At 48.1% G+C, this 18271-nt stretch overlaps 2 protein-coding genes across 3 annotated transcripts; one reads left to right on the top strand and one right to left on the bottom strand.

The window, feature by feature from the left end:
• The first annotated feature begins 1898 nt into the window (after positions 1-1898).
• Positions 1899-2757, top strand: LOC124698190. Its single transcript, XM_047230707.1, has one exon. The coding sequence runs from the start codon at positions 2058-2060 to the stop codon at positions 2646-2648; it is 591 nt and encodes a 196-aa protein (XP_047086663.1). The 5' UTR covers positions 1899-2057; the 3' UTR covers positions 2649-2757.
• Positions 2758-3449: 692 nt separating this feature from the next.
• Positions 3450-10306, bottom strand: LOC124702288. Of its 2 annotated transcripts, none has more exons than XM_047234411.1 (4): positions 10255-10306; positions 7812-7866; positions 5167-7721; positions 3450-5029 (listed from the first exon to the last, which is right to left on the bottom strand). In XM_047234411.1, exons 2-4 carry the CDS (start codon positions 7833-7835, stop codon positions 4015-4017), a joined length of 3594 nt encoding a protein of 1197 aa, XP_047090367.1. In that variant the 5' UTR covers positions 7836-7866; positions 10255-10306; the 3' UTR covers positions 3450-4014. The 2 variants fall into 2 exon arrangements, with proteins under 2 accessions (XP_047090367.1, XP_047090369.1); XM_047234413.1 differs by lacking the exon at positions 10255-10306 and having other exon boundaries at positions 5167-6202; positions 6278-7721; positions 7812-8474.
• Between the last annotated feature and the right edge of the window lie 7965 nt (positions 10307-18271).

Raw genomic sequence — 18271 nt, 5'->3', positions numbered from 1 at the left:
CAACAAGGAGCTCGCTTATTTGGCTAAACCATCCAAACAAGAAAAATAAATACTACCGACATTTCCAATGGTAGTCAAGTTCACTGGAATAGGTTCTTTGAGCCCAAGGATAAAGCTATATGAAAAACCATTTGATCCCCGTCAAAGTCTGCATTGAAACATTTATACGCTTATGGTTTTAAAGGCGATCTCCTTTTACGAGCGATACCTTTGTCTTTGGTGCTTGAGTTGTCCACACTATCGTTCATGACTGGTAGTTGTCTCTATGTAGTAGTGAGCCTGTGTTAAGCTTCGCCATAAGTGGCTAGTCACTTCCCCAATGCATCTTTCTTGTACTAATTAATGTTATGAGCTAGTCTTTTGGATGCCTCCTTCCTTGTCATCCTTGAGAAATGACTCTGATGGGCAGAAAAAAGAAAAGCGTTAAGTGCAACCCTATACACTCTAAGATCCTTTTTCAAACCTGCTCTGCTCCCATTTAAGGAGAAGAATTTCACGCTCTTCCTAAAAGTAAGGGAGAATTAGAAATGTCATATTGATTATTACCTTCCCAGACCGCCGGGGAAAGCATGAAAAAAAGCTCGAAGAACCTCATCCTAAACTTACGTCGGAATAGGCTTGAGAGCTTCCATTTCAATATGTCTTTCCAAAATTCTTTGGTATGCCTTTTTCCGGTCAAATTTTTTTATGGCTTCAAGAACCAAGTGCTAGCCAAGTGTTGTTATCTTTTGGAGGGTGTCTGCGCCTTCTAAACGGCTAGAGTATCACTTGGAAACCTTCAATTCATGGCGATTTGTGAAGGAGATAAGATTTTTTGAATGTCGATGATCACCTACTTTGTGTGAATATCCCTCTTAGTTGGGCATGGACCAAGTGTCCTAGTTTAAGGAGATTACTAGATTGGCCTTCGTGACCACGTAATTTGTGTCCAAGCCTTCTCTAGCAATTACCTAGGATAGTGCCTACTATCCGAACCTCGGGACACATTTTCATTTTTGCGATCCATTTTCCTTGCTCATTAACTTACTTGCAATCTATACTCTTTCACAAGATATATCTTTGTAGAATTGCTTGCAAGGGGTGTTTTAGGCAGCCGTAGTAAACAAATGATAGAAGTTCCAACTTTCATCTTACACTTTGATTATTGCCTATTCTACTCCCTAGTCGATAATAGTGATCTTTCAAAACCCTTCGAAACGGCTCCCAAAAGCATATGCTCCTCCATGAAGAGTAAAAGATGTGGGTCTTTTTAGACATATCAATGTCCATGCACTATGTATACATGTAAAATATCATTGACAAAGGATAGCTTGTGTTGCTTTTTTTAGGTATAAACAAAATTGATTTTTTGTTTTAATGAGAAAAACAAATTTGATGCTTTGAAAATAATGTTTATTCATTAATATTTTCAAGCACATGCGCAATTCAAACATATATGCTTTTTCAAAATGTGACTTTTTGGAAATTTAAAGCTTTCAAAATGACTTAAGTTTTTTAACACATAACTTTTAATGATTTTAGTATTCATCCGAAGGGACGCCGCATGCTCTGTTGTATGTTCACAGAAAGGAAAGGAAACAAGCTAATCTTAAGACCTACTAATCGGTCAGTGTGCCGTAATACGTGGTACTCGGGTCTTAGGCATGTGCAATGGTTGATAAGACTGTTTTATCTTGCACGCAATTTAGATATAACAACAAAATATGACGTACAATGAGTTATTTTTAAAATTTTATATTTAGTAACGAGCCATTCTAAATATTTGATGAAAGAGTTCTCTTTTTTCTACACCTCGACGTTTATCCTACATAGCACTGCTAAAATAGTAAATGACCTTAGGACCGTTTTAAGGACGGGAGGACGACCGGACGAACACCTCACACGCGTCACAACGACGCAACTTGCAAGTTCAACATGAGGCAGCTTTGGAGGCCCCGTGCAGCCACGGGAGCCACGCATCGACCACCGAAAATTATCCAAAACCAGCGGCAAAGCAAGCACGCAGGCGCGCGACCACGAACAAGTGCTGGTGCACGCATGCACCCAAGGTAGTAGCAATGGCGACGCCGGTCTCCAGCCCCTTCTCCGTCACCACCCTCCGCGCCCCGCTCTGGCACGGCCGCCTCCACGCCCAGACGCCCCTGCTCACTGCTTCTCCTCTCCGCGCGTCCTCCGGCGATGACGCCACCACGGAGCCGTCAGCACCGACGGCCACCACCACGACCACCCCTGCTGACGACGACTTCGAGCAGCGCGTGCTGCGCATGAAGTCCCGCGTCGGGCCCAAGAAGCGGGGCAGTGCCGGTGCGCGCAAGAGGAAGGCCGCCGCCGAGTCCCAGGCCGTGACGCTCCCGCCGGTGCCGCTGCGGGAGCCCCGGTCCGCCCTCGGCCTGCCCGTCGAGTTCGGCTTCACCGCGTACAGCGAGCGGCTCAACGGCCTGCTCGCCACCGTCGGCCTCACCGCGCTGCTGCTGGTGGAGCTCGGCTCCGGCAAGTCACTGGTGAAGTATCACCAGGCGCCCACGCTATTCCTGCAGGTGTACACGATCGTCGCGGCCGGCTCCGTGTTCGTCAAGTACGAGAAGGAGCGGATCAGCGTCTGGCCGGCTCCCGCGCCGCCCAAGGCCGCGGCGAGCGGCGGTGAATGACTGAGTTCTTTTTGTAATTTACGTTGTGAGTTAAGTTGTATGTAAACTGTATCAACGAGCTGTGTTGTAAAAACTGATAGCCATGCGAGAAAATACCAACATTTTTTTTTACAGTGTGCTGATCTAAACCCCAATTGTCCATTTTTTTTTTCGTGTGGATCTAGTCACGACTCACGAGAAGAAATTTTCTCGAGGCTTAGATAATTGGGACATTGCTTCACAAATGTGTACTTGGACAACGCATCTAAGGTCGTCTTAACCATGCGAGAAAATAGGAACATTTGGTCTAAAACTCGATTCCTCGAGGCTGTCGTCCTTAGATAATTCGACAACGTTTCTAAGATCAGAGCCCATCTGTTCTTTCTTGGGTCGTCTTAAACTGCAGAATTTCCATGGAATTTGCACGTGTAGAATTGTCATCCTGGAAACGTCGTAGCAAGGGACAAGAGGAACGGTGCCGTTGGTCCTCATCCGTGGTCCATGATGCCATCTATCCACAGCTCAACACCATCCACAGGATCGAGCATAGATTTCCATCAACTAGTCCACTCAAAGGAAACTAATTAAGCAGGCGACCAAACAATACTCGCTCGTCAAGTCGACAGCAACGCAACCAATTATTTCGAGACGACTTGACTCACGCACAGGATGTACAAACATCATGCCGCCCACATCAGTGCTGCTTACCTTTTCCACCACGACATGATGGGATTCATAAAAAAAGGCAGTGCCAAGTCAGAACTGAAGAGATTTATTCGATGCAATTCTAGATCAGGTCCACCCATTAAATAGAGATAAAAGTCAGGTCCAAGACAGCAACATGTTCTAGTTATGCAGATCCACAATGGGCATCCGTATCCCACTATCCCAACTGCCTTTCTAGATCATACCAAACTATAGAGACAGCCACTTTAATACAAGTTGCCCTACCAATACCCTGCGAGACTGCAAGTAGCTTTAGCCCAGAGATAAAGACACTTCTCCTTGCCTAATTTAAGCAAAACAAATGAACATTCCTGAGGAAGGAGCAAGGACAGGTCGTCCCCTTTACTATCCTCTGCTTAAGCGAGAAACGTTGGTTTCGCCTCCATGTTGACAAGTTAGCTTCAGCTTATACCAAGCAGTATAATATGTGTAGCATTTGCGGAATGTTCAAGAAGCTTCAGCTGCATGTGGATGTTAAGCTGCAGCATATCTCCTGAGAAAAAACGCAACAAACAAACCAATATAGGACGAGGGGCATGATCAGCAAGCACTTCTTCATCTGGTTAAGAGAAGCGGCGGCTGGATCAAAATGCTTGCCACTATGTATTGTATTAGTCTAGATTCACTTCATACCGGTGGCAGTTCCCGACGACTAGATCAGTCAGTACCTCCGCTTCTTCGATTTACTGTCACTAGAGTTGCTGCCACCACGACAACCCTGAGGACCACGGAACTTGTAGCCGCCGTCTTCTTGCTCGCCCCTCGACCGGTGCTCCGGTCTGTTCCTGAAGCGGCCATCAGGCTCCCGTGGGCCGCCATCACCGTCAGCAAACTCCATGTCACCATCTCCGTGGTACAAGAGCATCTCTTCGTCATCGGAAGGGCTCTCTTCCATGGACCGGCGATACGCCCGCCTCTCCCCAAACTTCCTTCTTTCTGTATGTTCAGCCTCTGCATGTAGTTCAGCAAGCTGAGCAGGATGTAAAGGTGGCTCAAAGTTGTCACCTTCCCTGCCACCTTGATGCATGCCACACCTCCTCATGTTCCTCTGCATACCTCTCTCATCATGTCCGACTCGGTCAAAAGGTGGTGAAACACGGCGTCGCATGTGACGTTGGTGGGGTAAATATGGTCTGTCAGTTTTGTTTAACGGTGGTGACCTGTTCATCGTTTCAGAGGATCGTCCCCGGTGGAAATGCGTAGGAGCACCCCTTCTTTGCCCAGGTGAATGGCTCCTGTCCCTATGAATAAATTCATGATCACCTAGTGCGTGATGTTGATGGGGATGGGGCACGAAAAACCTCTCTTCCATCATCTCATCTGGGATATCATCCATCTGTAGCCTAGGGCCATGCTCCATACCTCTCATGAGGAACCCAGGCATCTGATTCGGTGGCGAACGTAACCGCCTATGCGGATTTCGGTGCAAATGCCCAAAGTCATTATCAAATGGCCGCCTTCTGCCAGTAATAGGTTCATCTGGAAAGTCAATTTCAGAATCGTCGTTCATTCTTGGACCCCGGAAGTTCCTTGGATGGCCATGATATCTACCACCACGACCACCATAACGGTGGTCCATCCTACGTTGATTGTTCATGTCGTATGCTTGTCTGCCACCATGGTATTCTCCCTTCTTCTCTCGCTCAGATTTCATGAACCGCTCCCATCTTTCATTCCTGTAAAGAAAACAAAAAACAATAGCTTTCTGTAACACCAGTCCAGGATAACAGCAACAAATCTAAACCCAATATGCATGGCAAAAGGCCAGTTACGCTTACTGCAGCATGGGTGCAAAAAAAAAAACGAGTCATACCTATTCACATAGGCATTTGCCACATCTCGCCAATGTGATTCATTAACCTGTCCATCTTTTTCATTCTGTACAGCAGATGTCATGCTAGAGTCAGGTTTGGATTTTTCATGTTCTGACCCTTCACCCACTGATTGCAACTTTGTACTTCCATCATGAGGTTGACTGGTTGAAGCTCCATCAAGATATGAATCTTCTTCACCCAGAACTGAATCACTTGGCTGCAAATTAGAGGCTCTAGCAATATCTTCAGTTTCTGTCCCATGCTCACTCTTTACAGCACCAATTTTTCCATTGCCCTCACTACAGTTAGCAGCTTGCTTGCCATCAGGAGACTGGCTCCTTTCAGATTTTATCACTGCCATTCTACTCTTCTCGACAGTGTTATCAAATTTCTTGTGAGATGGCCCAGTAGAGTATATTTTAGGGGAACTTGAAGTTCCCAAAGATGGTGATCTTCTAAGATCTGCTGAAGACGTGGCAATATTAACATGTTGCATGGCAACATCAGTATTATTTATTGGTAAGCTCTTTTCTGATGTCAACATTTGTTTGACTCTGTATTTCCCATTAACAGAAACCTCACTTTCATGCTCCTCACCAGAGTGCGTGGCAATGACAACTTTAGAATTAGCACGCTTCACATCATCAAGGCCCTGGATGTGAACCTTATTTGTCACAGATGAGCAATCATGATGCATATCATGATCTTCCTTCTGTAGCGCCACGCTTAAATTATTAGTCTCAGTGATTTGACTGTTAACCAGTGACTCAGCAAGAGGCTTATTGGTAGTAGGCAACTGTGAAACAGCATTGTCAACGTCATCTGAACAGTCCATTGAAGCACTCCCTTGAGACATACCATCCAATACAGGACGGAGCAGAGATTTGAAAACAAAAGAATCAGCTGTAGGGTTTGAGGAACTTCTGGATACATCACAAGATTCTTTAGTATCACAAGGCTTGCGAGTCACATTTTCACGAGCATGAAGACTAGCTGTTGGTTTATAATCAGTTCTAGACTTGATAGGATTAGAGCCTGCAGGTTCTGAAGTATAAATGGTGGGCTGAGTAACTAATTCACATAATCGAACAGCAGGGCTGGCAACATTACCTTTCGAAAGGAATGATTTAGCAATGGATGACACAGACTGGCCACTTATTGTTGTAATCACAGGACTCGGGATATTAGTTGTGACTTCTTCATGCTTGATAAATTTCCCAACATCAGAAACAGCAGGCATATTCTCAGTGCGAACGGCATCAGATAACTTGCCCGTTTGTACAGGAACACTATCAGTCACTACCTCCAGTCCATTGCAGATATTATTTGGGAAATTCCCAGAGTTCAAATCAAAGCCAGCTTTACGACACACTTGGTATGTATTGCCAGCTTTTTCAAATTCAGCACAGTTGCTAACCTGTCCAACACTTTGCTGGTCACAGAGAGGTGCCTTCTTTATGTTGTTCTGAATATGTTTCCGTGGAGGTTCTTCAGGCTCTTTCTTCACCAAGCTACTGGATAATATCTGCATATTTCCAGAAACTGTTGATGGCATGGCTGTGTCAGGGTTTGCATTACACGGAACAGGTTTCAGAATCTTCTCGACTGGTGATTTATCAGAGATTGGTGTAGCAACCTCCTCGCTGACAATTTTGGTCATCCCAACTGGTTCAGATGTAAATATAGCATCGCGAACATTCAGACCCTTGGGTGTGTGACCAGATAGAGAGAGGCTTAGTTCTGGATCAGGAGCAAGTCCTTTCCAGCTTATTCCAAGCTCCGGTCTAGTTGGTGGTTTAAGTTGCAAATCTAAGGTAACATCAGCTGCTCCACTATTGTTAGAACAATCATATTCATTGGACAGGTTCAGAGTACTGCCAATATTCATACTCAGTCGGCTGCTTGTTGTAGATAATGATGCCACTAGGGGAACCTGTGCCTTCTGATGCTGAAATGTTGTATGATGGAGTACATTATGACCTGTGTGCATTGTAGGCACGACTTCAAGATGGTCAACTGGGTGCAATGATACATTAAGATCCAAATTAGAGAGTTTTCCCAAGCTACTGTTAGAAGGAGATTCCATGGCAGTTGTTGTTTGAACATCCTTGGAAGGTATTGCTGAAGGAAAGATAGAAAACCCCTGATCTACCTTCTCTTTCTTGACAGGGGAAATAGAGTTAATTTTGGCACTCTGACGAGACGCTAACTGTAAATCCAACGTCAGAAACTTCTGACTCTGCGATTTGGCAATGGGAGCAACACTCCCTCCACAAGAGGGGACCTCGCTTGAGCCATTAAGTCCTTGCTTCTCGGTCGCGGATGAAGTAAATGATCTGTTGGGAATATCAGATTTCGATCTATTCAAGAAAGGCTCATTGCTACAGCCTGCCCCAGCAGCCGAGGCAGACAGCCCCGTGGAATTAGACGAGGGCTTCATCGACAGCGGCATTGCAGATGGAACTGATTTATCGGACAATAAAAACGGCCTTTTCTTAATAGGAACGTCAGCAACTGGCTCACCCAACCGCAGTCCAAGTTGATGAGTGCAAACCTGCTCACATAACAATGGACAATTTTATGAGGTAGAAAGAGACATCCAAGCAGCCAGAACTGACCTCACAACGAGGAAAAATTCAATTACCTCTTCATTCTTGGCTACCGACATCTTGCCGTGTCCCTGATAGCCAGCCAATAACCTGTTTACTCTGGTACAAACTGAAGTCAGTCTCTCCAAAAGAAGTTAGAAAACAATGGTAAAGGAAAGAAAACACAAGTAATGCATGTCAACCGGGAATAGACAAGCAGATGCTACGGCAGATCACACTAAGCAACTGGTAACATACTAGTAGGAGAAGACTCCTCTATTAGCAACACCAAGAAGGAAGAAATTCGCTTAGAAGCTGCTAGCATGCTAGGAGGAAATTACTATGTCTAGTACTATTTGCAACACCAGGAGAAAGTTGGTTTACTACTACATCAAGACAGGACGAGTCTTGAGAACAGACCGTCGGTCTGGTGGCAAGGCGTGCGGGAGCGCACGCTGCCCACCCGGGTTCGAACCTTGGGTTCGGCGGGTGCTCAGGAGTTTTCTTCTATAAAAATGCCAATGGGTGCTAGTGACTGTGTTGGTCTCGTTTAAGACAGGACGAGTCTTCCATGAGAAGAGTCAGAGGCCTCAAACAAATCTAGCAAGCGTTAATGTTGATGATGATGGGATACTTGCTGCTAACACCCCATTAGTACACAGTATCTACCAGACAGAAGGGGCAATTCATTTCTGAATAGTACTAACTCTCGATTCATTTAAGTCGGAACGAGCGCACCAATACCATAACCATAAATACCCCAAGGAAAAACTAGTAACTCGTAAAGCAACCGGGCTTGCTTCACACTGGATACTATGAACTGTCGGCTAAAGAAAAGGACGGAAACAAAAAAGAAAGTAAAAGCGCAGCAGAATCCCAAGAACTGAAGTCAGCTCGCTCCAAAGCAAGGAACTGAAGACAGTTCTCTCCAAAGCACGGCAGGAAACAGCAGTACAAGCAAACACGAGTAATGCGATGCCACCTGGGAATAGACAAGCAGATCGTACGGCAGATCACCGCAAGAAACTGGCAACATGCTAGGAGAAAATTCCTGTGTCTATCTATTTACAACACTAAGAAGGAAATTCGCTTAGACACTGGTAGCATACCAGGAGAAAATTACTTTGTCTATTCGCAACACTGAGAGAAAGTTGGTTCGTACTGCTGCACCAATTCATGATGACAGGACGAGTCTTCCATGAGAAGAGTGAGAGGCCTCAAACAAATCTACCAAGTGTTAATGTTGATGATGATGTGATACTTACTGCTAACACCCCATTAGTACACAGTATCTACGAGACAGAAGTAGCAATTCCTTTCTGAATAGTACTAAATCTCAATCCATTCAAGTCAGAACGAGCACATCAAGACCATAACCATAAATACCCCCAAGGAAAAACCAGTAACTCGTAAAGCAACCGGGCTTGCTTCACACTGGATACTACGAACTGTGGGCGAAAGAAAAGGAAGGAAATAAAAAAGAAAGTAAAAGCGCAGCAGAATCCCAAAGAAGAACTGAAGTCAGTTCTCCCTCTCCAAAGCAAGCAAGGCAGGAATCAGCAGCAGTACAAGCAAACACGAGCAATGCGATGCCACCTGGGAATAGACAAGCAGATCGTACGGCGGATCATAACAAGAAACAAGTGATAACATACTAGGAGAAAACTCCTTACAACACCAAGAAGGAAATTCGCTTGGAAGCTGGCGGCATACTAGGAGAAATTACTTTGTCTATTTGCAACAACGAGAGGGAAGTTCATTTGTACTACTAGTACTGCGTCAGTTCAGGACAGGACGAGTCTTCCGTGAGAAGGGTCAGAGGCTAAAACCGAATCTAGCAAGTGTTAATGATGAACTGCACCACTACGGCTCGATAGATTCATTCAGGTCGGGATGAGCACATCAAGATCGTAAACATAAGTACTCCCAGGGAATAGTACAGTAGTAAATTAGTAGCAAAAGCAACCGGCCTTGCTTCACACTGGATACTAGTACGAACTGTCGGCAAAAGAGAACAAAGGGAAAAAAGTAAAGCTGAGCGGAATCCCAGGAAGAACTCGCTCGCGACGCTACCGTGTTGCGCTAAAAAAGGAAGGAAACCTCGGTAACGTGACGCATCCAGACGCGCTTTGCGGCTTGCGTGAGAGCGCATCGCCCAAATTATACCGCCAGGAACTCACCGATCTCGTACATACAGCGAAGCAACCAAATATACCGCTAGGAAACTCGCCGATCTCATGTATACAGCGAAGCACCCAAGTAAACCACTAGGAACTCACCGATCTCATGTATACAGCGAAGCAACCGGGTATACCGCTAAGAATTCACCAATCTGGCCAAAGAACAAGTACAACACTAGCCCCCAAAACAAGAGAGAATCAAAAGGAACCGCCAAATCCCGCCCGGCGCAAGATCGATCCAGAGACTCAACACTCACAAACACATCTCGTGCAGCGGAAACAGGAACATGAAAAACAACTTGCAGATTCGAAGTTTTACCTGATCACGCCCGGTCCCTAGCAGGGGCGGGAGAGAGGTGGAGAGCTCAGTGGTGTGCTGTGGTGGTGCCGCTGGAGGGGTGGAGAAGAAGGCGGCGCCCAGGCAGGCAACTGGCAATCAGTGCTGTGCGTCTAGGCATTAAAAAGGAGAGAGAAGAGGTGGCAGGTGTCTAAGCCGACGACGGCGACGCCGCACCGAATCCTTGCTCGTCGTCGCTTGCTCTCGCCTCGCTCCTCCTCACCAGTCCCTCTCCAACCAATCTCATCTGCCGAATCAGAGAGAGAAGAAGGAGAAGGAAGATGCGTTGCCTGTGGGCGCAGACCAGAACGCAACCTACGCCGCCCGATAATAATTTTCTTTCCGCCTTTGGATGCCTACGCCGTATATATCTGGCCTGGAGCGGCGTGGTGCGCGCACTTCCAGGGCTAGCCAGTCCACGCTCTCGCGCAGGACTGACCTATCGTGTGGTCCCGGCGTGGAAAGCCGTTCGATCGGGACCGTGCGTTCGGCTGGGCTGGACCGGAAGGCTTTTTTGGTAGTTTATTATGGAGCCGCAATTCGTGGGTGGGTACACGGCGATGAATGCGCGGAGAACGGTTGCGGCACGCCGTCAGGTTCGCCATGGCTGCCGGTGCGCACGGGCCCGAACCCGACGTTACCATCCGTCAGTCACCTAGGTCTGCTCTACTACGGCCAACGAGCGTTGATACCGGCGGGAGAGCAGGCCTATGCACGGCCCTCATCCTTGTCGACATGGGTGGTAAGGCAGAGGTGGAGGCGGTGGCGGAGGAGCCTAGCCGCCACCGCTGGTGCGGCTCATTATTGCGTACGTGGTGGCTAGACGCGGCATGGTGTCCTGAAGGTGGAGGGATGAATTGTCGGCGGCTGTGGTGGTGATGGCAAGCGGGGGCAATCTTTTATAGCCGGTGGCGGCGCGGGAAGAGGTGGGGAGAAAGCGCGGGAAGCGGTAGAGAATACGCGCAAATATGCGCGGGAAGCGGTAGGGAAAACGCGCGAACATGTGTGGGAATGCGAACGGTTGCGACACATGGAGGTCGCGCAGCGCTGACGGGGCGTATCGCCTGCACCGTCCTGGAAACCGTTGTGGCTATTAAGACAAAGCTGCAGCGTTGGATTGGATGCCTCTGCATCACTGACAAATCAGACCCACCACTCCTGACGCGGATTTTCGTTCTGTTCGGCGCTTGTAAGCATCCCTTTGTAGCACATGTGGGCTCGAGATGTTGGACACTGTATTGCGCCGCGATAAACCCAAATGAACCAAAAGAGACCGAATGGATCACCGTCACGCCGATTACTTTGCCTCAAGTTTTGTGTTTCCACGCGGTACGTTTGCGCGGTGGCCCCGCCCCGTGAGCCGCGGCCCTGCAACATTGCTGTAGCGCGTGGTGCCCGCCTCCCTCTGTATCGTGGCAGTAGGCCTGTAGCCGCTGCGCCCACCTCGATCCGGAGGCCAGTAGCCGGATCCTCTGTACCAAGGCGTGCACGACAGCATGGCGTAGAGGATCGCGTTGAAGAAAAAGGAGCGGAGCGGGGGCACGTCACCCTGTGGCTGTCAGCTAGTATCTCCTGTGCCCTGTAAAGTAAATGCAGTTGCAGAAAGAAATGAGCGGATAGCGGCGACGGAATTGGACGGGAGCGTGTGTGCGCTCCACCTCCACGGCTCCACTCACTCTCGGCCGGCAAGCCCCACTGCGGTGCTCCTCCACCGAATATGTTTCCACCACCGATTCCATCTTGAGACCGAGGGCATCTTCCGTGGCGCGATGCAATTGGACGTTGAGCGATCGTTTGCCGCAATTGGACATTGAGCGAACAGCGTTCGTCTTGATCGAAAATGCGTCTGGCATCACCTCGAGCTACGCGACGCAAAATGATCGGGCCGTCCGTAGAGACGCAAACCTGCCGCAACGGACGCTGCGCGGACGCGCAAAGTGTCCGCTCGCGTCTCCACCGGGCCCGCCAAGCAGCGAGTCTGCATCGAGGGCATCGCTTCGGCGGTCAGCGCTTCCGCGTCTGCGCCGCAGCGTTCGCCATCTATGTCAGGATCCTGTTTAGCTTCAGCGACAACAACGGAGGGTCGAGATGAAGCCCACGACTCCAACTGTCAATCCTACGGCGAGAAGAGTCCCTCAGCACATTTACCTTTTTGCCTTAGCTCTTAAATTGTATTCGGGTTTATTGTAAGGACACAAGCTCGTCAAATGCTTGAGCTCATGCCTTGGATATAAAGGTATGAGTGGGGTGGATGGGAGGATCAAGCATAATCAAAAACCCTATTTTATCTACTGTTGTTTTCTTCCTTAGCAAGTAGAAGTAGATCTGAGCCCGCGTGCTCCCTTTCTTCCTCCTCTTCGATCGAGAGTTGTCATGGATCATCCGAGATCCCGACACGGTGGTATCGTAGCATCGATCCGGTCCATCTCTTCCCTCTACCTATCTATCGGCGGCTCGTCCCACCCTCCCTTCCTCGCCACCAACCATGCCGCCAAGTACCAGATCCCGCTCCTCCTCGAGGGATGCGTCCGCGCGGGATGGCCGGAACAACGGAGCAGCGACAACCACGGACGACGAGCACGAAGACGCCCAACTGCGCCAACGAGTTCCCCGCGATGTGCGTGCCATCGGTCGTCGTCTCGATCGACACCAAGCCGCCTTCCACAACCTCCAAGGTGAGATGGCCAAACTCACCTCCATGGTCGCTAACATCCAGTCCAATTTCTCCCATGCGCCGGGTATTCCATCGTCGAACCAAAACCACACCTTCCCATCGCCGCCACCTCTCCCAAATACCAGCCTTTCTCCAATTCTCGAGGGAACAACGCCAGTATCCACACCACCCAACCCAAAACCACCACCTTTTCCACCCAACTTCGGCAAATTCACACCGGACCAACTTCCCCATCCACCTGAGATGCCACGCCCACCTCATGTTCGACAGATTACCCATGTGAGTACCATGCCTCCGCCGATCACCACTACCACTCCATCTTCTTCCCATCAGACCGAAGTTACACAGCTGACAAACCCATACACCAGCCCAAATTCCTACAACCCGCCCACCCAGCAACCATACCCACCAAACCCATACCCACCCAGCCCATACTACCCATACCCGCCATACTATCCCCCTCCTCCGCCTTACAACTACCCCTACCCAATGCCACCCCCTACACCACAGCCACCAGCCACCCAAACCTTCCGCCAACCAACCACGGATAACACAAACCACCATCACAATGAACCCAACATCCGAGCCCCGCATGTGGAACTGCCAACCTTTCAGGGAGAAAATCCACGCGCTTGGATATTGGAATGTGAAGATATCTTCTCCTTGGTGGGCATTACAGAGGATCAGCGAGTAAAATGGGGGTTGGCACATGTAAGAGGACAAGCCAAGACATGGTTGAGCAGTTCTGGCATCAATTTACAGCAGCTGTCTTGGTCACGCCTCTGCCAAGTCTTGATCGACCGTTTCCCAGACAATCTCTCTCTGGATCTCATGGATCAGCTCCAAGCACTCGAAACAAACAACTAGTGTCGACAACTACATCAATGCATATGAAACCCGGATGACATTGATGAAGAGAGGAAGGTCATACTCTGCCGCAAGACTTCTTCATTGACAGATTCATCGATGGCCTTAAAGACAACATCAAACATACGGTGCAATGTCGAAGCCTCGATTCACTCTTGTCCGCTTATTGGTATGCCGACAAGTATGAAAAATCATACCTGTCATCCAACAGAAACATATGCCAGGAAACAATGCCGCACCTCCGCCAGCCCAGGAATTTCCCTAACGAGACAACGAGAACAGAGAAGTAAATATTCGTCGACGGGAGCCAAGGAAATGCCGGTACTCGTCCCGAGAATTGGACAATGGGACACAAGTGCCAACCTATGCAACGAGCGATAAATGCATTACAGATGCAAGGAAATTCAGAGGACGACAGTGATGGGGACATGATACAAGATGAAGCCGCCCATCCTGAAGTCAAGGAGCAACAAGCATTAAATCCAGAGGTGCCACACCAACCTGTTGACAACCTGATGCACATATCTGCTGCTGCTTACACTGGTTCTCCTAGTGCATCCACAATTTCCCTGCTGCTACAAATGAAAGGAGCAGAAGCAGTTGCATTGGCAGACACTGGCAGTACCAACACATTTCTGGACCACTCCTTTGCCCTTAAGCACAATATTCCAACCAAACCAAGCACCCGGAGAACAGATCACAGCTTGTCGGTGGAGGCATTCTCACCTCTGATGCAGTGGCACTCAATCAGCCCTTCAAAATCAATAACACACTCTTCCATGCAGACTTTAGAATACTGAAATTGCAGGGAGCAGACATTATCCTGGGGGTGAATTGGTTCAAGCTCCACAATCCAGTGACCTTTGATTTCATTGGAAGAACCTTGACACTGGACAATAAGGGAATTCAGCAAACCTTCTCTGATCACTTGGTACCTAACAAGAACCTGCTGATCACAGCTGAAGAATGCTCCAAGATATTGGAACAAGGTGCCACAGGGTATATCCTCATTCCTCCTAAGGATACTGACAACTCTACCACGGAATTACTCCGAGAACTTGCTCTCATTCTTCAAGAATTTGAAGACATTTTCTCCTCTCCGAATGGGCTACCTCCTCACGTAGCCGCCGACCACGAGTATACCTCGATAGCCGGTGCAACACCACCAAATATCGGACCATACGGAATGTCTCATGGACAAAAGGACACCATTGAAGCAATCATCAAGCAAATGCCGCAAAATGAAGAAATTCAACCCGAAGCACCAGTCCTTTCTCTTCACCTGTCATCCTAGTAAGAAAGAAGGACAGATCATGGCGCCTCTGTGTGGACTACAGGAGTTTGAACGATATCACAATCAAAAACAAATTCCCCATACCAGTAATAGAGGACCTCCTGGATGAACTACATGGAGCACAGATCTTCTCCAAGTTGGACTTACGGTCAGGTTACCACCAGATTCGGATGAATCCGTCTGACATCCACAAGACTGCTTTTTCCACACACCTTGGTCACTATGAATATAAAGTGATGCCCTTCGGCTTGAGCAACGCTCCGAAGAACATTCCAGGAATTGATGAACAATATCTTCTCCCCATACCTAAGGAAATTCGTTCTAGTATTTTTTGATGACATCCTCATCTACGACCGGACAAGGGAACAACACAACCAACACCTGAAGATTGTGTTAACCATTCTCAGGAATCATGAGCTCAAAGCCAAGCTAAGCAAATGCTCTTTTGGACAGAAGCAAGTTGAGTACCTAGGCCACATAATCTCTGGAGAAGGAGTGGCTACAGACCCCGCAAAGATTGCTGATATAGTACAATGGAAAATACCCAAATCACTTAAAAAACTAAGAGGGTTTTTGGGTCTTACTGGTTATTACAGGAGGTTTATTCAAGGATATGCCACTATATGCAAGCCACTCTATGAGGTGCTCAAAAAGGACAATTTCCATTGGGGTACTGACCAACAAAAGGCTTTTGACACACTGAAGTCAGTAATGTCCAAGCCACCCTTGTTAAGCTTACCAGATTTCACCAAGCCTTTCATTCTGGAGACTGACGCATGTGCCACGGGTATTGGAGCAGTGCTCATGCAACAGGGGAAACCACTTGCTTTCTACAGTAAAGCTTTGGGCCCTAGAACCAGCAGGTACGCCTATATATGAAAAAGAGGCTCTAGCAATCTTAGAAGCTCTCGAGAAGTGGCGACACTATTTCTTGGGCAACAAGGTTGTCATCAAAACAGACCAACGCAGCTTACAATACTTGGGAAGCCAAAGACTGCTTGAAGGCATTCAACACAAGCTCATGCTCAAATTATTAGAGTTTGACTATTCAATCGAATACAAAAAAGGGAAAGAAAACGCCGTGGCAGACGCTCTCTCTCGACGGCTTCAGCTCGACGAAACCGACAGAGAAGTAACAATCCCAGCCTCATCGAGCAACAATGCCACTCCATCTCCGTCCCGGTACCAACGTGGCAAACGTAAATCTCCGAGTCATACACCGAGGATGACACAGCCTCTTAAACTGCTACAGGAGCTTGCCATTAATTCGGACCACAAGCCACATTACACTCGCAATCGGCATCATTCGCTACAAAGGAAGAATCTACATTGGCAAGCAACACGGAACCGAGGTCCAAGATATTCCAAACATTCCACTCTTCCTCATATGGAGGCCACTCGGTCATCGAGTCACTCTCCATCGCATCCAACAACTCTTTTATCGGCCCAAGCTCAAACACTTTGTTGCTCAAAAAGTGGCTGAATGCCCAACTTGCCGGATATCAAAAACGAGAGAAGGTTCAGCACTCGGCCTCCTTAGTCCACTCCCTATCCCTAAACAGAAGTGGACAGACATCAGCATGGATTTTATTGAAGGCTTACCCAAATCACAAGGCAAAAATGTGATCCTAGTAGTAGTGGACCGTCTCACTAAATATGCTCACTTCATCCCTCTGGCACACCCCTACAATGTGCGTAAGATTGCCGACCTTTTCATGGATAATATTGTGAAACTACATGGACCTCCAACCAGCATAATCAGTGACAGAGACACCATATTCACCAAAGACACTGTGGAGAGAAATATTTGCCTCTTTCAACATTGCGCTCAAGTACAGTTCAGCACACCACCCAGAGACTGATGGCCAAACAGAGCGAGTCAATCAGTGCCTCGAACAGTACCTGCGTTGCATGGCTTTCCAAGAACCCAAAAAATGGTGCCAATGGCTTCCAGCAGCAGAATGGTGGTACAACTGCTCCTATCACACAGCGAATCAAAATGTCTCCCTTCCAAGCATTATACGAGTATGCTCCTCCTTTACTTCACAGTATTGCCCTTCCTTGCAATGTCTCGTAAACAACGCAGTCACCGTGCGGAGAAAAGACCACATGTTGAAAACCTTGCAGGACAATTTCTCGCGTGCTCGTAACAGGATGAAAAAATATGCCGACTTAAACCGCACAGAACGAAGCTTCCAAGAGGGTGACATGGTCTATCTCAAGATGCAACCTTACCGGGAAACAGCACTGGGGTTGCGTAATGCCCTCAAACTGACATCAAAATGGTATGGTCCCTTCCGTGTCCAAGAAAAGATTGGCCAAGTGGCTTACAAGCTTCTCCTTCCTCCGGCTACTCAAATGCACGATGTCTTCCACGTAAACCAACTCAAGAAGCACCCGGGTAAGTCAGCTATTCCCAACCCCAAATTGCCTTCTGCTATCGCTTCGGGAAAGATCAAAGTTGCTCCTCAAGCTATTCTCGACCGTCGGCAAGTCACACGCAGCGCGGCAACCATGACTTGGTTGTTCCTCGCTGGCTTATATTGTGGGAGAACCTCTCCGAAGACGAAGCCACCTGGGAGGATGCTTCATTCATACAAGCCACCTTCCCAGGATTCAAGCCTTGAAGCCTTGTCTTGACGGGGGGGGTGGTGTCAGGATCCTGTTTAGCTTCAGCGACAACAACGGAGGGTCGAGATGAAGCCCACGACTCCAACTGTCAATCCTACGGCGAGAAGAGTCCCTCAGCACATTTACCTTTTTGCCTTAGCTCTTAAATTGTATTCAGGTTTATTGTAAGGACACAACTGTCAAATGCTTGAGCTCATGCCTTGGATATAAAGGTATGAGTGGGGTGGATGGGAGGATCAAGCATAATCAAAAACCCTATTTTATCTACTGTTGTTTTCTTCCTTAGCAAGTAGAAGTAGATCTGAGCCCGCGTGCTCCCTTTCTTCCTCCTCTTCGATCGAGAGTTGTCATGGATCATCCGAGATCCTGACAATCTATGGCGCGGCTGCCTGTTCTGCGCGCGCACTGGCGGGCGGCAGTTAGGCTTCTGCGTCGCCTTTAATGGCATTGTATCCCCCGCGCGGCCGCCCTTAAAAGTCCATCGGCTCCGTTCCTCCTTCGCCCACACCTCCACTCGCACCACCACCGCCGCA

This window comes from Lolium rigidum, chromosome 3 (assembly GCF_022539505.1).
Source record: "Lolium rigidum isolate FL_2022 chromosome 3, APGP_CSIRO_Lrig_0.1, whole genome shotgun sequence".
Classification (NCBI taxonomy): domain Eukaryota; kingdom Viridiplantae; phylum Streptophyta; class Magnoliopsida; order Poales; family Poaceae; genus Lolium; species Lolium rigidum.
The sequence above is the reverse complement of the archived record's forward strand: the minus strand, read 5'-3'. Positions and strand labels throughout refer to the sequence as shown.